Genomic DNA, 19280 nt, shown 5'->3' with positions numbered 1-19280 from the left:
TTCAATTTTTCTCATTTGAAATTTCATAAATAAAAAATTTCTTCAAACATTTTTTTGAGAGGATTGATATTCAACAGCATAGTGAATTGCTCTAAGAGAAAACAAAATTTTTAAGTTCATTAGAACACATTCATTCTGTGTCAGAAACCTATGCTGTGTCAACTATTTAATCACAATCCAAATTTAGAGCTGAATCCAGCTTGAATGTTGTGTCCATACTTGCTCCAACCGTTCAGGGTTCAACCTCTGCGGTCGTATAAAGCTACGCCCTGCGGAGCATCTGGTTGTATATACTCTACTCTGTTGTTGATTTAAAGATCATTTGGGTTGCTTTCTCGTCAATATCTTCCCCCTATCTTCTTATTTCCGTATATGCATTTCTGAAAGGGGGTAGATTTATATGAGACGCATTCGTGAACTATGAAAATGGGTTATGCAGCATTGGTTGGTGACTTAAATAATGAAGTGTCGTCCTATTGGAGATACAGTGGTATAATAATTGTGGATACAAATGCCTCCCAAAATCTATTATATACATTACATTTCATGTAAAAATCCACAATACAACCACCTCTTATATGTCAAAAATATTCATTTTCATATTAAATAGCCTCGTGCACCACTTTGAAAAAAAAATATCGCAATTAATTTTATGCAATAAGCAGCCCGGTTCAGTGTCCGTACTTGTCTTGATTAACAGGAAACAAGAAACTTAGTATGGACTCTTATCATAAGAGTTATATAATATAATATTCAGCATATATATGTTTTATTTCATCTATTAGATATAGACAATTAAAAACCCAATATAAACTGTATAGAATTGGCTTTACAACATGTAACTACATTATGTATGCAATGTTGTACATCTTGGCCGGGATAATGTTCTACGTCTAGTTTTCCTTTGGTTATGTTTAACTATTGGACAATTTGAAGATTCATTCTTAATCAGATTGAGGTGTATCCAGAAATATTTTCCAAAGCCAGCAAAGTTAAGTAAGCTCACACATGAGTTTTGGTGTTTAACGCAACCTTCGTAGGGACAGATAGACTGATGAACATGTGGTCGAGTTGAGTTTGTAATAGCTTTCAAAGTCGCTCTGAAATACATAAACCTGAGATTACAATTTTTTCTTCTTTGCATTTCTATAATCGACACTATAAAACGACAGATCACAAACACTATTTTCAAGTTTGACATAATTCTATGAAACATACCGGGGTACTAGTATGCAATTTTAAAAACATATTGATTTCATGCTTTGGCTTCCTGAGATGAAATGATACGTCTAAATACGTATTGATGGAAAGTACTGATAAACCTTAGTACCAATACTAACAGGATGTGGTATCCTGTTCATAGGGGGTCTCATTGGGGGGTTCCGATCCCGCCGGATCCCGCTTACTGTTTTGTCAGATTCCCGTATCCCGCTTTCACTATGTACGTCACCAATTCTCATTTTTTGTCATTTTCCGGGTCCCGCAAGACCTCATTTCCCGTTTTCACGACAAAATAATTTGACTTTCACGTTTCACGCTTACGAAAAATCGGCAATCCCGCGTCACGCTTAGACCCCAATGAGACCCACTTCATAGCCCCATGAAATTCGAACTAGTTAAATAATTATATTGTGCAGGAAATAAAAAGTAAAGTATATATATCATCGTTACCGGAAATATTGGATCGTCTGGTACAGAGGAAGATTTATCATTCTACCATTAGTTGATAATTATGGCGGAGAAGCCGAAATTAGACCCAAAGGACTATCAAGGCAAGTTTATTTCAGTTTTAACAAATGGATAGAAAAGTTTTAAACATTTTTTTTTCTATTTTCTAACGAATTTTGAAATACCGGTTTAAAAATGTTTATACATGAACTTTGCTTTCCAAACATTAAGCCTCAGATTCAGCTAGTAGCAGTCAAAGCAGGAGTTAAACCGTAAAGTACATAAAACTTCTTGCAATCTTTTTTTTCTGTGAAGTAATAAATTAGAAAATTTAATTAATGATTTTTTTTGGTTATAAATCAGCAATTTTGATACTTTGGCTTGATTATTCCACGTTGTGCAGCAAGCGTGATGAGGTAAAAAAATTAACTAATATCCAACCCCCTAACATTTAAAAAAAAAATATTACATACATATTTATATTTGTATTAAAAAACAGGTGGTAGAGCATTTGGTCAGTTGATGGAAGACAGAGAAGCTGCATTAGAAGCAATAAATAAGGTGGGTAATTTTGCTGCTGAAAATAAAACTGGTATATATTTATTTTTACATAATTTCTAGACAGGTAGGCTTATTCATGTTATTTATATATAGCTCTTCCTATATTTACATCTACGTGTGCTGGTTTTACAGTCTTATCCCTCCTCTTTTTCTCAGTAACTGTTTTGCTCAAATATACCATCGGTATAAAACATTAGCCTAAGGAGTAGGTCCGGTAAGGACCGATTTTGGCCTCAAATTTCAGGTTCATCTAACATAAGATTTTGACAGGAATTGTGAAGATTTCAGTAATTTAGAATGACTAAATGGTGCTAGCACACGATATATGTGCAGTATATTGTCAAAAACAGCATATTTTATGTAGCAGAAGCATTCTACTGTCCAATTAATTACTAAAAGTTTACATTTTAACAATTTTGTAAAACTGCCATATTTTGGGGCCAAAAAGGGGTCTTACTGGACCTACTCCTTTCAATTTGATGTTTTATTGTATTTTCATTCTCAAATTACCAAGATTAGAACTACTAAATGCTAGTCTTACAGTGTGCTGTAAATAGCAAACAGTTAGGAATTCAGTTTTTCTTACATAAATCGAGGGTTTGCATAATTCAAGATACAGTATTTGGTTTTCTCATGACCGCTTTAATTTCGTGAATTTTCATTTGAACCCTGGTGGGTAGTTTTCTCATTAGCAATCATAGCACATCTCTTTACTTATATATCGAAATCCTTGTCTACAGCATTAATAAAACGAAAATTTAACATTAGTATCCGTTAGACTATATAATAAAAACTATATGCTGCTTCTTTTTGATATTTTTTATTACTATGTATGATATGTACATTTTTCATTGCTTACAGGATTTTTTAGAAGATGATAAGTATAAAGAGGTAGAAGATATAGAAGAGAAGTTACAGACGTATAAAAGTAATACTTCCTTATATTCAAATACATTGAATAGTTATAATGAAACCTGTCATGACACTTCCCCTATTGATTCTAAGTACATTCACGTGTATAAGTGTATTGTAAAAGTGTATACTTCCTTGAACTGTATAATAATGTCAGACATCTCCCTTAACATGTTCAATCTCAGTATGAGTGTGCATGGTAACTGATACACATTATGTTTTCTTCGTTTTCGTCTCACTTATATATGGTATTGTAAAATTTCGAAAACGTGCGATTTAGTTGTACTTTAATATGATATAGTCAAATTACTATACAATTTAGTATGGTACGAACCAAATGTAAAGAACCAGTGTTCCAATCTATTCGCTTAGGTTTGCTAAACTATTGTTCTAAAAACAGTCTTTATATTTTACACGTCTTTTACATCAGGGGTGGAATAAGATCTTCTAAGAAATTAGTTGCCTTGTGGCAAAGTTCTGTTTCTTGCAAATTAAAATGTCCAATAACAGGAGAAGGTTGTGCATACTCTCTTTCGATATTCTGATATCTATAGTTCCTATTTCTGTATTCTTGTTGAGTAACTCGGTTATAGAAGTTAGTTATATCTCTGAGAACAGGCCTTCCAGAAAAGTGTTTTGTGTTGCATGTCTTTATGTCATTTTGTTCTGCACATCCAATTCTACAAACGTTGTCCAAATTCATATGCTTACAGGCATTATGAGTAGTTGACAGATCTCCATCGTCGTGTTTGTTAAATCCGTTCGTTATGGATTCTGTGCACACCTTGTTATGTCTAGATTTATAAGAATAGTCTCCTCTTCCATTGAAATGAGTGATTTCATGGCTAGTTTTATTATTTATATTAGATGTCACTTGTGTCGCACTAAATTGTTCTGATGAAACATCTCGCAATTTCCCGCAATTCACGGCATCATATTCAACCCCATTACAAATGCACGGTATAAACTGTTCACTTGAATCCAAACTTTGTTTCTCTGCGTCGGAATAATTGTTCACCATATCACTGAGGTTATTTATGTACACCATTGCATCCGTAAGAATTTTGACTTTTGAGCATCTATCATATTCCGTAGAATAAGGTATATGATTCCTCAGATTTTCAAACGCATCATTAACGGCGTGTATTCTCTCTCGTTCTCTACTATTTCGTCTGTTGACTAATTCCTCTGGTAACTGAGAGTGAGGGATGTGTCGACGTCTTTTTGTCCTTCTTTGCTTTACTTTTATCGATGATTGCAAACTATTTTCTCTCGCAAACTGTATCGGCGCAAACATTGTGCTGATCAGCTCTCTCTATATGTCAACTGGTAAAATCAAGATCTTAGGGAATTGCAAATTTTGGATTCTATTTTCGAGTATTTATAAAAAAAATGTATAATTTTACGGACAATTTACTTTTGACATTTTTATTAATAAAAATAAGTAAATAAAGAAAATCAGGGAAACAGTGAAATTTTTAACTTAAATGGATTATAAATTATTTTTCTTGTAAGGAGTAAGTATCTGCTTGGGGCAAAACGTTACTTGTGGCTCACGCTTTTTGTCAAATCTTCAAGGAAGGGTGATAATATTTATACCTTTCACGCCAAGAAATAGACAATAATTATTTATTCACAACAAATCAATTTCTTTAGTGTTAAAATTATCCGGCTGTCAACACGTTGATCAATCTTTCCTGAAATTACCTATCTCGTAAGCATGGAGCATTCAATTCGGTTGTTTAAATTTATTTAAACTTTGAAAAAAATAATTCCAAATTGTTTCGTTGATAAAAGGAAATGACTGGCACCAATCAGACTGATAATGCATAATTTCAATTATATATACATTTTTGTATTTCCTATAATTTTTACCATTGTATAACGGTTAAATTAGTTTGTATTATATATATGTATTGTATTTTAAAAATTATGGTTTGCATATTAAAGTTTGATATGGTCCTTGTGAACTCGATTTTTTTGCAGTGTATCAGATGTAAAAAGATAAAAGAAATATATATTGTCGTCTCTAGGCGGAAGTTAGTGGAGACAAATACATTTCCTTCCTATTCATGATTTTGAAACTTGCACATTAATTTATTCGATTGAATCATTGCATCTGTAACGGAGGGGGTCGGTGACGACACCTCCCGGGACGTGTAGCGGCCAGTACTTCGCCCCTATTCGACCATTGGGATACCTGATATCAGATTATGGCTGAACAACAGACAATTAATAAAATGAAACTATATTTTATTCACAAATGTACAGTAATAGCATGAATATTAAACAAAGTCGGAAATAAACAGGAGTCAGAAAACTTTCTAAAATGGAGTTCAAATATAAAGTAATTTCAAATGTAAAATGAAAAATAGAGTGTTCCCAGAGTTAGTCTTAAAAATAAAATAAGGTAAATTTTCTTCGCGTAATGTTTTAAAGAGGTAAAATTGCATCTAAAAGGGGTGACTAACTCTGGCGAACTGCACCGAAGTGGTGGGTAACTCTACACTCGAGTACTAATATTAGTTCCGGCGAGTATGTGGAGGCCTGTGCAAGGCTGACTCCGACTAATTATTAGATGATATCCTAAACTTGTCATTAATCAGGAGAACTTTAACATAAAAGGTACTGAAGAAAAGTTAAATAAATGAATATTCTTAAAACATAATAAAAACATCAAAAGTTAAATACTAAAACAGTTAAATTAACATTCATTACTTTTATCCTACTATATTTAAATCAAATTTAACTTAAAATAAACATTTAAATACTAAATAATTAATCTGTCCAAATTAAGGGGAATTAATCAGGCACATCAAAGCACATCTATTACACTTCGAACACGCGTGAATTATATTTTGGAAAAAAATGTAATTTAAAAAATGCATATAAAAACAATAAGTACAACATTCATAGAATTGGAAGTATTCAAATAGTATCTCTGTTATAATTTCTCTGATCGAAAGTGTCTATTTTGCCCCGAGGTATAGAGATGTCTTCACTCCATGTTTTGGTGGGAAGTCGTTGACAAAGGTGTGTATGTCCGTCAATTCACACCACAACCGACACACTTAGATAATTGCCACACGATTTGAAATCACTTTTTTGTTTGTATAACAATGAAACAACCATTTTATGTTGATAATTATGTATTCACTCTTTTGACATTGACATTTTTAACAATATTTTCAGATAAATTCCTAGAATTTGATTTGGACACTTCTGGTGATATCGGTATGTGTATTGTTTTCTCTTGCAATTTGTACATATATATATATGCATACGACTCCTTATAAGAACCAAGTTCTAAACAAATATTGGAGTCAAAAAATACTTTTCGGAGACTTCTGGAAATTTAATTATGAAATGTACCGTTATGCCGGAAGGTGTAATTTAACTTTTGAATTCTTTTCACATTTGTCTTAGCATATTCAGTATTCAGTGTCAAATGATTGTCGGATCAGTTATCCTGTTGTCCCCTATTCTGATGCCAATATACCTGAAAAGTCATTTAATACATCATTAGAAAAAGACAGTGCAATAAAATTTCATTGCACATTAACCAATTGTCGGCAATCATGCAGATTCCGCAATTCGAAAATCCGTGTTGTGAAATTTTATATAAGTTTTCATTATTCATGCAGTTGTAATTACTTACCTACAAGAATACAACAAAAACCAATTTTACACTTGTTGCTCAATTGTTGCTTATCTAATACAATACAAAAATTAAGAAGTATCATGCCATGTTTAAGTTTTTTTTTTATTTCGTTCTATAGATAAAATGGGTTTAAAACAAATGCTAGAAAAGTTAGGACAACCAAAAACTCATCTTGAACTGATGAAAATTATCAAAGAAGTGGATACTACAGGATCCGGTACTATAAGTTATCAAGAATTTCTATGGATGATGTTAGGAGGGAAAAGTTCTATCTTAAGATTGTAAGTCTTCATAGAACTCAATAAACCAACATTATACATCCTCTTACTATATTTGCAAGAACGAATATAATATCGTGATATCAAAATTAAAACGATAGCCTATGAAGTGATATTTCAATTCCATGAAAAAAATATGCATTTGACATGACAGAGGCTAATAGTATACAGAGAATATTTTAAAAGAAAGTAAAAAAACGACACATATATACAGGGCAACAAAAGGAAACATCATTGGTGTTCATAGCTGGCAAAAATGATATGTTTTTTTCAAATACTATTTGAAAAGAGACAGGCTGTTAGGTGCAATACTGAAAAGATATATCTATTTCAGGAGGGACATATATGAAAAATGTCAGTCGAATGAAGAAATTTCATTGCGAGACCGATTTTTTTCTCTCACAAATACCCCTCTTTATCACGATATTCCAGTTTTAAGTACACCGAGTAGAATTAAACTAAACTTTTATCAATCTGTAGTATGTACATGGCTTTCAATTAGAAACAGGCCGCTTCAGATAAAGAACATAAATGATGAAGCGTCTGCGAAAAAGGTTATACATGTACTACGAAATACATGCATTTGCTTGCAAAGACAGTACAAAGAGATACTCTTGTTTCGATTATCTTGGGTAATTCAAAATGAACGAATTTATCTTTATTGAAGAAGATACGTAAACAGTATACTAACTGTCAACCAATTAAAATCAATTATATTTATTAAGGTGTAATTATTAGGGATGTCAAAAGATCTGAAATTTGTAACTCGGATACTCGGTTATGATACTCGAGTACTCGCAAGTACTCGGATGAATCTTAAACGTCTATTGAAAAGTTAAGATTTTAGGTGGGATGCAGTGTTTTTGTACTATCTTTCATAAACAAATTAACGAAATACAAACGTATTACAAACATGGCTTGATTGTTTTTTGTGGCAATTAAACAATGAATAACCGATCGTCGTTTCAACAAATAACCTGTCATAATAGCAATTCTTGTTTGTGAAAGTGTCCATGAACAAAATTCAATTAAAAAAATTTGGATATAAAGTCCGACAAAGTTATGTAAAATCTGTTCCTGAGGAGTTGGTATTTTTTATACTTCAACTTGTCCATTAATTTTTCAACAACAATTTTGGACTTTGAATTACGTGTGCTTATTATTGAAGGGAAACATGTTTATACTTAAACTCATATCGAGGTATATGTAATAAAATTTATGATTATTTTCAGAATTCTTTTCTTCGAAAACGCCGCCAAAGACGCAGACAAGCCGCATGGGATAGCACCTAAACGGACATTAAGTAGCTTGCCATGAACGTCGACAAGATTTCTTTTTTTTGTCTATATTTTCTACATGTATGTCTTATGCGTATAAAACTGTACTAGAACATTAAAATCAACCTAGTCTTTAACTGTCATTTTTACTGAAATAAACGACAATATATCAATTTATTGTTCAATTATAAACCGTCGATGTAATTTTCCAATGATGATGCTTTGGTCATATAAAAGTTTTAATATTGAGGGTATTTTATTTATACTTAAAACCACAGTCCCATCATTTTAGTGACCTATCGAATTAGACTTATCAACGGATTTGTGGACTCTTCTGGGGCACCTGAGATCACATTCCCCTTCCCCGTTTTTCTTATTTTTTTATAACGTTGTCAATTTGTTTTCGACATATGAAATAAAAAATAAGATGTATGGTATGATTGCAACTCTCCACCAGAAACCAATTATAACTATACACTATCGTACGGCATTCAACAATGAACCCTTACCGCATAGTCAGCAATAAAAGTCTCCAATCTGATAACTGTAAAACAATTTTCAAACAAACAAAAAACACCGGCCTGATTTAAATACAAAAAAATGACCAAAAACAAATATGATATACAGCAACAAACAACAACCACTGATATTACAGGCTCTTACAGAATCTGACAGGGTTAAACTATTTTTTTGGTGCTAACACCACCCCTTTTAAACTTGGACAGCGATGTACAGTACAACATCATGAACATAAAAAAACAGTCGAAAGGGACCTCATAATTAGATCCGGATACAATGCAGAAACGCATCTTACAAAAACACAGACCAGCCGTTGCACAACAAGCAAATTAATGCAGATTTGAAAGTACTCGAAAGTTATTGATAGCTAGTTCAAAGCCAATTACAACTTGTAAAACAAAATCATGCATCTAAGAAAAAATTATCAATCAGTACACATGAATCTTACATCCAATGGATTTCGTATAAAGACGTCATAAACCGTCAGAGAAAAACATGACCTTTTGCAATGATAAGTTACGACAGATTGTAGCTCTATGAATGTGTATATGTATGTAGGACTCTATAAAGTGCAATAGGGACGCTAAAACGCGATGGTCACGATAAAGTGCAATGACCTATGCCAAAGTCCGGTAGTTTGATACTCTAAAGTGCGTTTGTTTGCAAACTTATGGACGTTTAACGTTAAGTTACAAAACGTTTCAGTACAAATTAAGATAGACATGCCGGTAAACGAGAATGTTTGAGCAGTTGAAGGATTGTTTTTAATTGAAATGAGAATCAAATGATCTCAATAAAGAGCATTTTGGTCGGTGCTAAAAGATTTATGTAGAGGAGTTATTTCCCAAAAATATCCTAAACAGTAACAGGAATGCAAACCTTTTGATCTCGCTGCGTAGTTGGGGACAAACGTGTTTTTGTTAGTATACTGGACAAAAAAATCTCATAAATAGAGAAACTGACGATAGTAATAATAGGCGAGATAGTAATAATAGGCGAGCGCCGATTTGAGAAAAAGCATCTCGTTAAGGTTTTTAATGCACCTATCGAACACACAGCTAATTTTGGTATCAATCAAAAGAAAAACTTCTAGAGCATACGATTTGGGTGGTCGTCAAAGATCCCTATGGTCACGTTTCTTGCAAATCTCACGAGAACACAGACATGTTGAATTACTTTGGATTATACGGTGACATTTAACATTGCATATATCGGAATTGTTGTAAATATATTATTCTTTTTTATCTAAGATAGCTTTGAATTCATCCGAAAGAGACATAGAATCCCAAAAAAAAGAAGATTTAGTTGATTCTGAGGTATCTTTAAGACCAACCCTAAAATGTAAAAAAAAGCATATTTTTTTTAGATTGTCAGTGTCAATGACTTATTAAAACTCTTGTATGTTTTGTTTTTATAAATTCCATATACCCTGAAAAGATTGCGACACACATCGAAGCTCAACGATGGATAATAAATGTTTGACGACTTTTCTAAAATCTGCATTATTAAAAGAGGGACCAAATATACCAAAGGGACAGTCAAACTCGTAAATCTAAAACAAACTGACAACGCCATGGCTAAAAATGAAAAAGACAAACAGAAAAACAATAGTACACATGACACAACATAGAAAACTAAAGAATAAACAACACGAACCCCACCAAAAACTAGGGGTGATCTCAGGTGCTCCGGAAGGGTAAGCAGATCCTGCTCCACATGCGGCACCCGTCGTGTTGCTTATGTGATTACAAATCCGGTAAAAAGTCTAATTCGGTAGGTCAAATTCATGAAAGGGAAGGGGATTGTAGTTACGACGTAAGGAACATATCCGATATCATTTGTGAAACGGTTATTCCATAACGGTCAACCAACTCGTGATGGCGTCCGTAAAATTTACAAAGGGATGATTTCAACTTCACCAATTGGAACCCTTGGTTTAATAGCTTCCTTGTGAGCAGTAAGCCTCTGTCAAGAAAATCATGATAGGAAATGCAAGCACGGGAATATCGTATCAATTGGGAGATATATACCCCGTATGCAGGTGCTGCTGGAATGTTGCTACTTAGAAATGGAAAGTTCACAATTGGAAAGCTGAAATCATCTCTTTTGTCGTAAAGTTTTGTCTTCAACCGACCCTCATTGTCAATTTCTAGATGTAAGTCAAGATATGAAGCCGACTTAACTGTGTCTGTAGTATCCTTTATCTCCAATTCGATGGGATAGATGCGATCCACATAGTCACCAAATTTTGAATTGTTTAGTGAAAGAACGTCATCTATATAGCGGAAAGTAGAGTTAAAGGATATTGCTAACTTCTTATCTTTCTTCCAAAGAAGTTCCTGCATGAAGTCAGCCTCATAATAATAAAGAAACAAGTCAGCAAGTAGAGGGGCACAGTTTGTTCCCATTGGGATGCCGACAGTCTGTTGAAAAACACGTCATCCGAACGTAACAAATATGTTGTCAATCAAGAAATCAAGCATCTTGATAATATCGGTTTCAGAGAATTTTTCATTTGAATCAGAATGATTCTTTACAAAGTAGGATTTATCCCTCCCTAAGACAAGATACTTTTATCTACGTTGGCCATTCTTTTTTATGAAGCAAAGTAATACCAACTCTTTTAATTTGTCTTTTAGTTTGGAATGTGGAATACTTGTGTAAAGAGTAGAAAAGTCAAATGTTTTAATACTGTTACAAGATCAAAGAGAGTTAGATTGTATGTACTCTAAAAGATCTTTGGAATTTTTAAGTTTCCACATCTGATTTACGTCACCTCACAATAACTTTGAAGCCCGTCTTTGATTGCTGATAAAATGGATGTTAATAATTTAGAAAGGGGTTTCGTGGAGCACTTGGAAGACCCAGCAATATACCGTTGTTTGTAAGGACACTTATGGAGTTTAGGTATCCAATACAGTGATGGAAGATCCAGTTCTTCATCTTTGGTTGAAATACCAAAGGAACAAAGAACAGACCTATGATTATCCAGGATTTCCTCTTTGGTAAGTGTCGTGAGGGTATATGTTGGGTTTCCAAGTGAATTGTCTATACCTAATTCGTTTATCAAGCAATTAATGTAATGACATTTACAGACAAAAACGATGTTATTTGGGGCTTTGTCTGCGGGGACAACAACATATTTATCATGGAGGTCAGATAGGTGTTTAGCAACATTTGGGTCTTTGAAGATTGACGTAGCATGGGCATTGATGGACCCATTCAGTTTCTTAATTCTGATTTGTATTAACGACCTCTTTATTAAACGGTATTCCGGATCTGTATCGTGTTTATCCCAGACGCTAAAAAATTATATAAATCTAGTATCTAATATGCATAGGTAACACTTGAGTTTCCAAAACACAAGTCGTGCTTTTAAAACATATTACTAGATAAATATTCGTACATGTGTAGTACATGTGTAACCAAAAGACCACTTTAACCATTACTAACGATATCGGCATGTGTTATGTAAGCAGCAGACTGCATTTTGTAGAATAGTATATTCTTGGGAGAGATCTGTTTGCGCCAAAAAATACGTCCTTTTGCGCCACAACATTTGTTCTCCAATGCTACGTTTGCGCCACCTGTTTTTAAAATTGCATGGTATCATTTGCGCCAAAAATAAAACATACGATTGCGCCAATTGCAAGAAAAATGACTTCCCTCCTCCTTTATTCTGACTTGGAACCAGCAGTTAACACGGCAACTGATTGTTTATTTTTCTGAAACATACTTTCTTCTTACTGCTGTTGCATGGTTTTTTCCAAATTTAATGTATGTAGTAGCTTGTTACTTCATTGTATTGCTAAAAAGACAAACATGCAAGGATGAAATGCATAAAACAGTTCATTATAATGCCCGTGGACTGCTTCTGTTCCATTTATGGTACGCCTTGCGGTAGATAGAGCTTCAGCCCATACAGATGGTAGGAACAAAGCACTGTGTCAACATATGGGGATAAAACATAATCAGCAAAAGCTTTTTTTTTCTTCTCTTATGGCATATCTTGTTATAAATATATTCAGCAAAGCAATAAGTTTTCTTCGCTGTACATGGACTGTATAATTAATTTCAAGTCATTTCATTTCTCCCCAGATGCTCATCTTCATATCTTCGAACAAATGAACATTTTTAAGCCAAAGATAAAAATAAATATTAATATTTATGGTAGATATGTGTACAGGTAAATTGGCGCAAATGAGTTCCGAATATTGGCGCAATTGATACATTTTAGAAAACAAAATTTGGCGCAAATGATACCCATAAAAAACAGTAATTGGCGCAAAAGGACTGCTGCCATATTCTTGAATATTATCATAATTACTCATCATTTGAAATGTGCCCCACTTCCAATGAAGCGCGGTCGCATGTCCATAAATTATCAACGCTGTATAATATGTCGAAATATCACACAAGAGACTCTCAGTATGACAACTAATAGAGGTTTCACAACCTTAATGAATGCTGTTAGCTTAAAGCAAAGACAAGATGATGTGTTAAGGGTTGTTTTTGAGTGAGGTTGATACATTAGAGGCATTGTTTAACAAAGAAGAAGGCTTCATTGATAAGATAGAATCTTACAAGGGATGTGCTTAGTCAGATAACATCGGCAATGAGAGCACGTGCGTGTCTTGTCCAGTGGTGACTAATGTCACGATGAAGCAAAACCAGCTGCAATGAAAAGGGATAAAACATATGTAGACGATCTAACTGTTTATATAACAGAAAATATGATAAATCCATTTGACGTTGATAATCACCCCCGTCAGCATATCATTATGAACATTTCAACTGGTCTCCATGCAAGTCACGACATTGAAGATTCACTATTAAAATCAGTTGAAACTTGAAAAACAAAAATGAAGATATTTGTTGAGTCATCACTATCAACAGACAAAGATCAGGACTGAAGACATTTGAAGATATGAACCCCAAAGTACAACTTAAATGAAAATCTGGGCAAGTTGTAAAAGGTCATTTGAATCCCGAGCTTGTGTTTACCCGTGCACTATCTCTAACTAAATGTAGAGATGACGTATCTGTGGAAACTGTTTCGTCCTATCTAATTTGTCCCATTCCCACTGCATTATTTTATGACGATGGAATTATGAGGAAGACAAATAAGTCTGAGCTTCCCATGAATTTGAAAATTTAGTAGGATCAGTCCCTAACATTCCTCCAATCGAGCACAGTGCTACCGTACCAATAAGAAATGGCATGAGTTTAGTCATTTGATGTTAAAAGGATGTCCACGCTTGGAGTCTTGGCCAAATCTTACATTATGCAGGCACTCATTTTTAGCCATGGCGTTGTCAGTTTATTTTCGATTTATGAGTTTGACTGTCCCTTTGGTATCGTTCGTCCATCTTTTACAATCATGCTTCCGATTCACAGACAAGGTTGTTGATGTCTTTGATCGCTATGACACTGAACATTCCATAAAATCAGCAGAGTGACATAGACGATCGGCAACAGCAACTAGGAAAAAATTTCATATCGCTGAACCGAACTGTTCCAGACTGGAAAAAATGTCTATCAAGCAACAAAAACAAGCAAGCTCTGACAACTTTCCTTGGAGATTATCTGAGCAGCAAATTGTCTGATATGTTCCAGGAGGAAAATAAATGTTTAGTTCTTGCCGGCGCATTTTCCAATCCAGAAATAGAGCGACAGCTCTCAATGAGAGCATCATGTAATCGATCTCCAGATATGTCCTGTTCGTACGAAGACCCAGAAACAAGACTCTTGCTTCTTGTTATATACTCTGATAATCTTTTAGCAGTTTAATACAAGGCGACGAATTATAGTCAAGTGTTCAGATACAGATGTTCTTGTGCTCTGTGTTTATTATTTCAAGATTCTTGTGTCGACTGAACAAATGTGGTTTTTGACGAGGTCAACTAATTCTCTTAAGGACTGTAGAAGGTACATACCAATCCATGAGTTAAGTAAATCTTTTTCAACTTTACTAGCTAGTCATTCTCCCTGTAGTTTATGCTTGAAATGGTTGTGATACCACTTCTGCTATAATTGGGTTTGGCAAAAAGACTGTTTTCAAGTTGATAAGAAAATCTCCGAGTAAGTTTACAAATCTCCAAATTTTCCACATCGTTGTCAGCAGCCAGAGAACTTATGTTAAGCTTGTATGACCCACAAGACAAATTCGCTTCATCACATGTTGACTTAAACAAGTTACGTGTTAAACTTGTAACATGCAAAGACTCAAGTGAAACCGGCATTCAAAGAACATATTTTCCGGTCATTTCTTCAAACGAAAATTTGGATGTCCTCACATCTCGATCATCCAAATCCTTTGTCTCCTTATGAATACGGATGGAAAAAGAGTTCACATGGCCCAGATCCAGTCTACTTTTTAGGCATGATGACGTATGATTTCCTGCAAGATTTAATATTTTCTTGTAAGAGGGAATACACATGTAGCAAGAAATGTATTTGCCGAGAGCCGCAAATGTCTTGCACTGAGCTTTGTTCATGTCAGGGCAGTGATACTTGCCAAAATATTTATTCTAAAGAGGACATCAACCTCTAAAGAAGATCAAATGAATGACGATGATGAAAATGAAAACGATACCATTGACTAATAGCGAAAGAGCATTTGATCAAAGGGGCAACATAAAGTTTAAGTTGCCTCACTGTTATTCAATGTAAATATGTATATTATTAGTAATTTTGTGTTTTGTAATAACTCTACCAAATGGTTGTGTACTTAAGTTCCGTAACGGTATGCGATGATAGTTGTAGTTAAGAAAAAACCGAAAAAGAATCAACACCTTGCTAGTGATCTAAACAAAACAAAACACAACAAAAAAACAACACCTTGTTATTGATCTTCGTCCTTGACGTGGTCGGCAAGCTTAAGACAATTAAATCATATTGTATTTATAACTGTCGAACTAACAGGAGACCAAAATAACATATATTTTTAAGTGTGCTGTAAACATGGTAAATATGCGCTTTAAAGCAGTTTTACGATATGTTTTCATATAGTTTTATCAATATTTTTTCGATATAATAAACCAGCTAGGCGAGACCTTAGAACTTAAAAAGCTAGTCATGTATGTCACTTAAATAAAACCAATAGAATTTGTGTGTGTTTAGATGCAAAATTAAATATTACCGAGCGTTTTGTGTCAATATCCGTAAAAATTATGATTTTCACAAAAATACGAGATTTTTTCATTTTAAACACTTTTTAAAAAAAAAATATTTCAGAAACAAAAATTAGATAGACTATAGTTTGTCAAATGATATATTTCATATTATATTGCAGATGAATTTGTTCTTAAACTGCGTTTTTCGAACAATATCGTCAAATTATGACTTATATTTTCCCCCCCCCCCCTTTTTTGCCGTTTTTTGAAAAATGTGACCATTTCCCAATTTGACGACCAGGCAATTCTGAATGTACAATAAAAGACCTTTCAAATGATATATCATATAGCCGTGTGTAAGGTAGGTGCATTAAAAACCTCCGAATCCTTGTTTTGGCGCTCGCCTATAAGGGAAACGTGTATACTGTAAAAAGAGCAAAAACGTCAAAATACACAAAGTGTCAAAGTACTTTTAATTCGTCCAAATATTTAGAATATGTTTTTAATCTTGTCTCATTTTCTTGCTTGAAATAAAAGCTATTTTCAGTTAACTTTCTAATTGAATTAGTATGTATAAAGACAAGCATTATATGATTCCGTCATTTCTTTAAAAGAGATGGATACTCGTCAACAAGTCAGTAACATAACGACCAGATTTGTAGTATAACATACTATGATTGATAATATTCTATAACGACCAAAGGATATCAAAACGACCAGTACAATACAATTCAAACGATTGGTTTATTTACAAACAATAAACAATAAAAAAAAACTGATAAGAAGATGTGGTATAATTGTCAACGAAACAAATACCCCTAAATGACCAAATGTGGTTCATGTATACACCTAATAACATTGTGACCTTCAACTCGGAGCCTTGGCTTACATCGCATAGCAAACTATATAGGACCACAAAATTACTCTTGTAAAACAATTTATTAGTGAATTTATAAACAACGCAAAAGACGAAAAACTAAAATGAACACAGCAAAAAACAAAAATCATTACCCGAACCTAATTCCCGTTACATCATCGTACTTTAGCGTGTCATATACCATCGCACTTTAGCGTCTGACACCATTGCACTTTGGCATAGACCATCTCACTTTAGCGTGACCATCGCACTTTAGCGTGACCATCGCACTTAAGAGTACCATCGCACTTTAGAGTACCATCGCACTTTAGCGTCCTACACTAATATTTAGATATTTAGATTGCTTTTAATTTACTGATATACCAAAATCAATATTACAACTAATAAAAACATAAGTTTACCCGGAACGTTTCTTAATTTCCGAGCATGATAAACAACATTTCAGTAAAATTGAGAATGTGCTATCCCGTTTAAAATAAGTTTTCTACGGGTACAAACCAACTTCAAAACCAAATCTTTTTATCTACGCAAGAATAAAGTATTTTTTTTTTGTAATTTGTGGCAAAGAAATCCCTGGCTGAATAATTTGCTAGTGATACATATGTTAGATTGTTTTGATAACACATCATTGTCAACATAATGTTATTTTAAGCGACTGTCATACAAGTGAAAGCTAGCTATAAAACTAGGTGCGATCCACCATTTTCTACCATAGAAAATGCCTGTACGAACGTTAGAAGATGCATGACAGTTGTTATCCATTCGTTCGGTGTGTTTAAGCATTCGATTTCGAGAAGTTAATATATATATATAGTTTTTTTTAATACTAACACAAATACGGAATTGTAACAAATGAACTACTCCACCAGATCCCAAAGGACATGGATAAAAACAAACTTCTAGATTTTCTTTGAAGTTTTGTCTCATTCGGTTAAATGTTTTGTCGTGAGAAGAGTTACTTGATTTCTTCCTTTTTATGGACTTGATCTCTTATTCTCATGATGCTTTTGTTTAAATTTCTAATGGTTATTACTCGAATTTTTGTCTTTGGTTTTGCGTATTTTTTTTTAAAGATATCTTGGAAGGTCCCTCCATGAATACATCCCAGTCATTTTGTTCAGGCTCCCATATTTAATTTTATTGTACTCGGTTTAACTCGTATTTCTCATGCTGACCAATGTTACTCTTTTACAATTTGATTTGTTTTATATGGTTGTTTGTCAATGGATTGATTTCCTTTCTTCATTCATAATTCTCGAATTCAAGGAATTACACATATTCTTGACATTAAAATTTTTAATTTGGTAGAGTTTTGATAAGAAAATATAATGTGCTTTTATTACTGCTTGGTTCTGGAATTATTTAAGTCCATCAGGAATATCTGTAATTTGGTATTGTTGCTCTGTATGTTATGTACGTTCGCCTGGGTTTGTTCCATATGCTGATAAATTGAAGTAAATTCCGATCAGTAGGCATGCGTTATTTAGTTACGCTCTATCGACAGCTTTTTCAACTTCACAGAGGCTTTCTTTGTTAACTAGAAGTTTAAACATTAAAATATGATTATATGTAGAGACCATCTGTTATGTCTTATTTGGATTCGTACGTATATTTTTATATACTGTTCGTGTCCTCTTCTTGCACTTCAGTTCTCAGAAAAGTTTTTTATGGACAATTTAATCCCGCTGTCATTCAGTTTTGTGTGTTTTTTCTATTCTTTTTGTTACTTTAAACTCTGGTGAGAATGTGTGGCTATTTGTAATTATTGATTCTTACAAAGTTTATATCATAATCACCACACATGGTTGTGTTCTATCCACAAGAGTGTTTGTATTTTTATTGTTTTTTTTAACGAATGACAGTTAAAGTTTCAACCAATCAAATGTTGATTTCGCTATCAAAATCAACATGTAGTGGAATAATTATGTTTTGTTTCTGTTCTCTCTAGATTAACGTGTTACGCGCTTTCCAGTTGATTTTCTTTTTGAGATCCAGTACTCATCATGTCAAGTGTCAACTCTAGTGTCAGCTCAAATGTTACAGGTTTGGCCTGCTTTCCATTTCACTTTCAAATTTTCATAAGAAAACAGTGATTGATTATTTTCTTTTTAATAAATGTGGTATACTTTGAATTAGAGATAGGACATTTTTCACAACCTTTATTCATGCAGTTATATTATTCTTAACTAAGCAATGTGTCGATATGTTTGTAATATACATTTATCAAACAAATATTGTAAGCAATACAGAGGGTCATATGTGTCAAATGGATCCCTCCCCCTTAGGACCACATTTGAAAAATGTTATATTATAGGGTAACTGCATGAATATTGGGAATATTGTCCTGAGTAGAATTGTATATTGCACGACAGAGGGGTAAAAAAGGCATATCCTTTTATCAAATACCCCGGT

At 33.5% G+C, this 19280-nt stretch overlaps 2 protein-coding genes across 2 annotated transcripts; one reads left to right on the top strand and one right to left on the bottom strand.

The window, feature by feature from the left end:
* Positions 1-1625: 1625 nt before the first annotated feature.
* Positions 1626-8606, top strand: LOC134687507 (allograft inflammatory factor 1-like). The gene is made up of 6 exons (XM_063547865.1): positions 1626-1772; positions 2168-2229; positions 3091-3157; positions 6334-6375; positions 6921-7083; positions 8313-8606. Exons 1-6 carry the CDS (start codon positions 1733-1735, stop codon positions 8395-8397), a joined length of 459 nt encoding a protein of 152 aa, XP_063403935.1. The 5' UTR covers positions 1626-1732; the 3' UTR covers positions 8398-8606.
* Positions 3151-4475, bottom strand: LOC134687506 (uncharacterized). The gene has a single exon (XM_063547864.1). The coding sequence runs from the start codon at positions 4436-4438 to the stop codon at positions 3563-3565; it is 876 nt and encodes a 291-aa protein (XP_063403934.1). The 5' UTR covers positions 4439-4475; the 3' UTR covers positions 3151-3562.
* Positions 8607-19280: the final 10674 nt, after the last annotated feature.

The sequence above is a fragment of the Mytilus trossulus genome, chromosome 10 (assembly GCF_036588685.1).
Source record: "Mytilus trossulus isolate FHL-02 chromosome 10, PNRI_Mtr1.1.1.hap1, whole genome shotgun sequence".
Lineage (NCBI taxonomy): Eukaryota > Metazoa > Mollusca > Bivalvia > Mytilida > Mytilidae > Mytilus > Mytilus trossulus.
The sequence above is the reverse complement of the archived record's forward strand: the minus strand, read 5'-3'. Positions and strand labels throughout refer to the sequence as shown.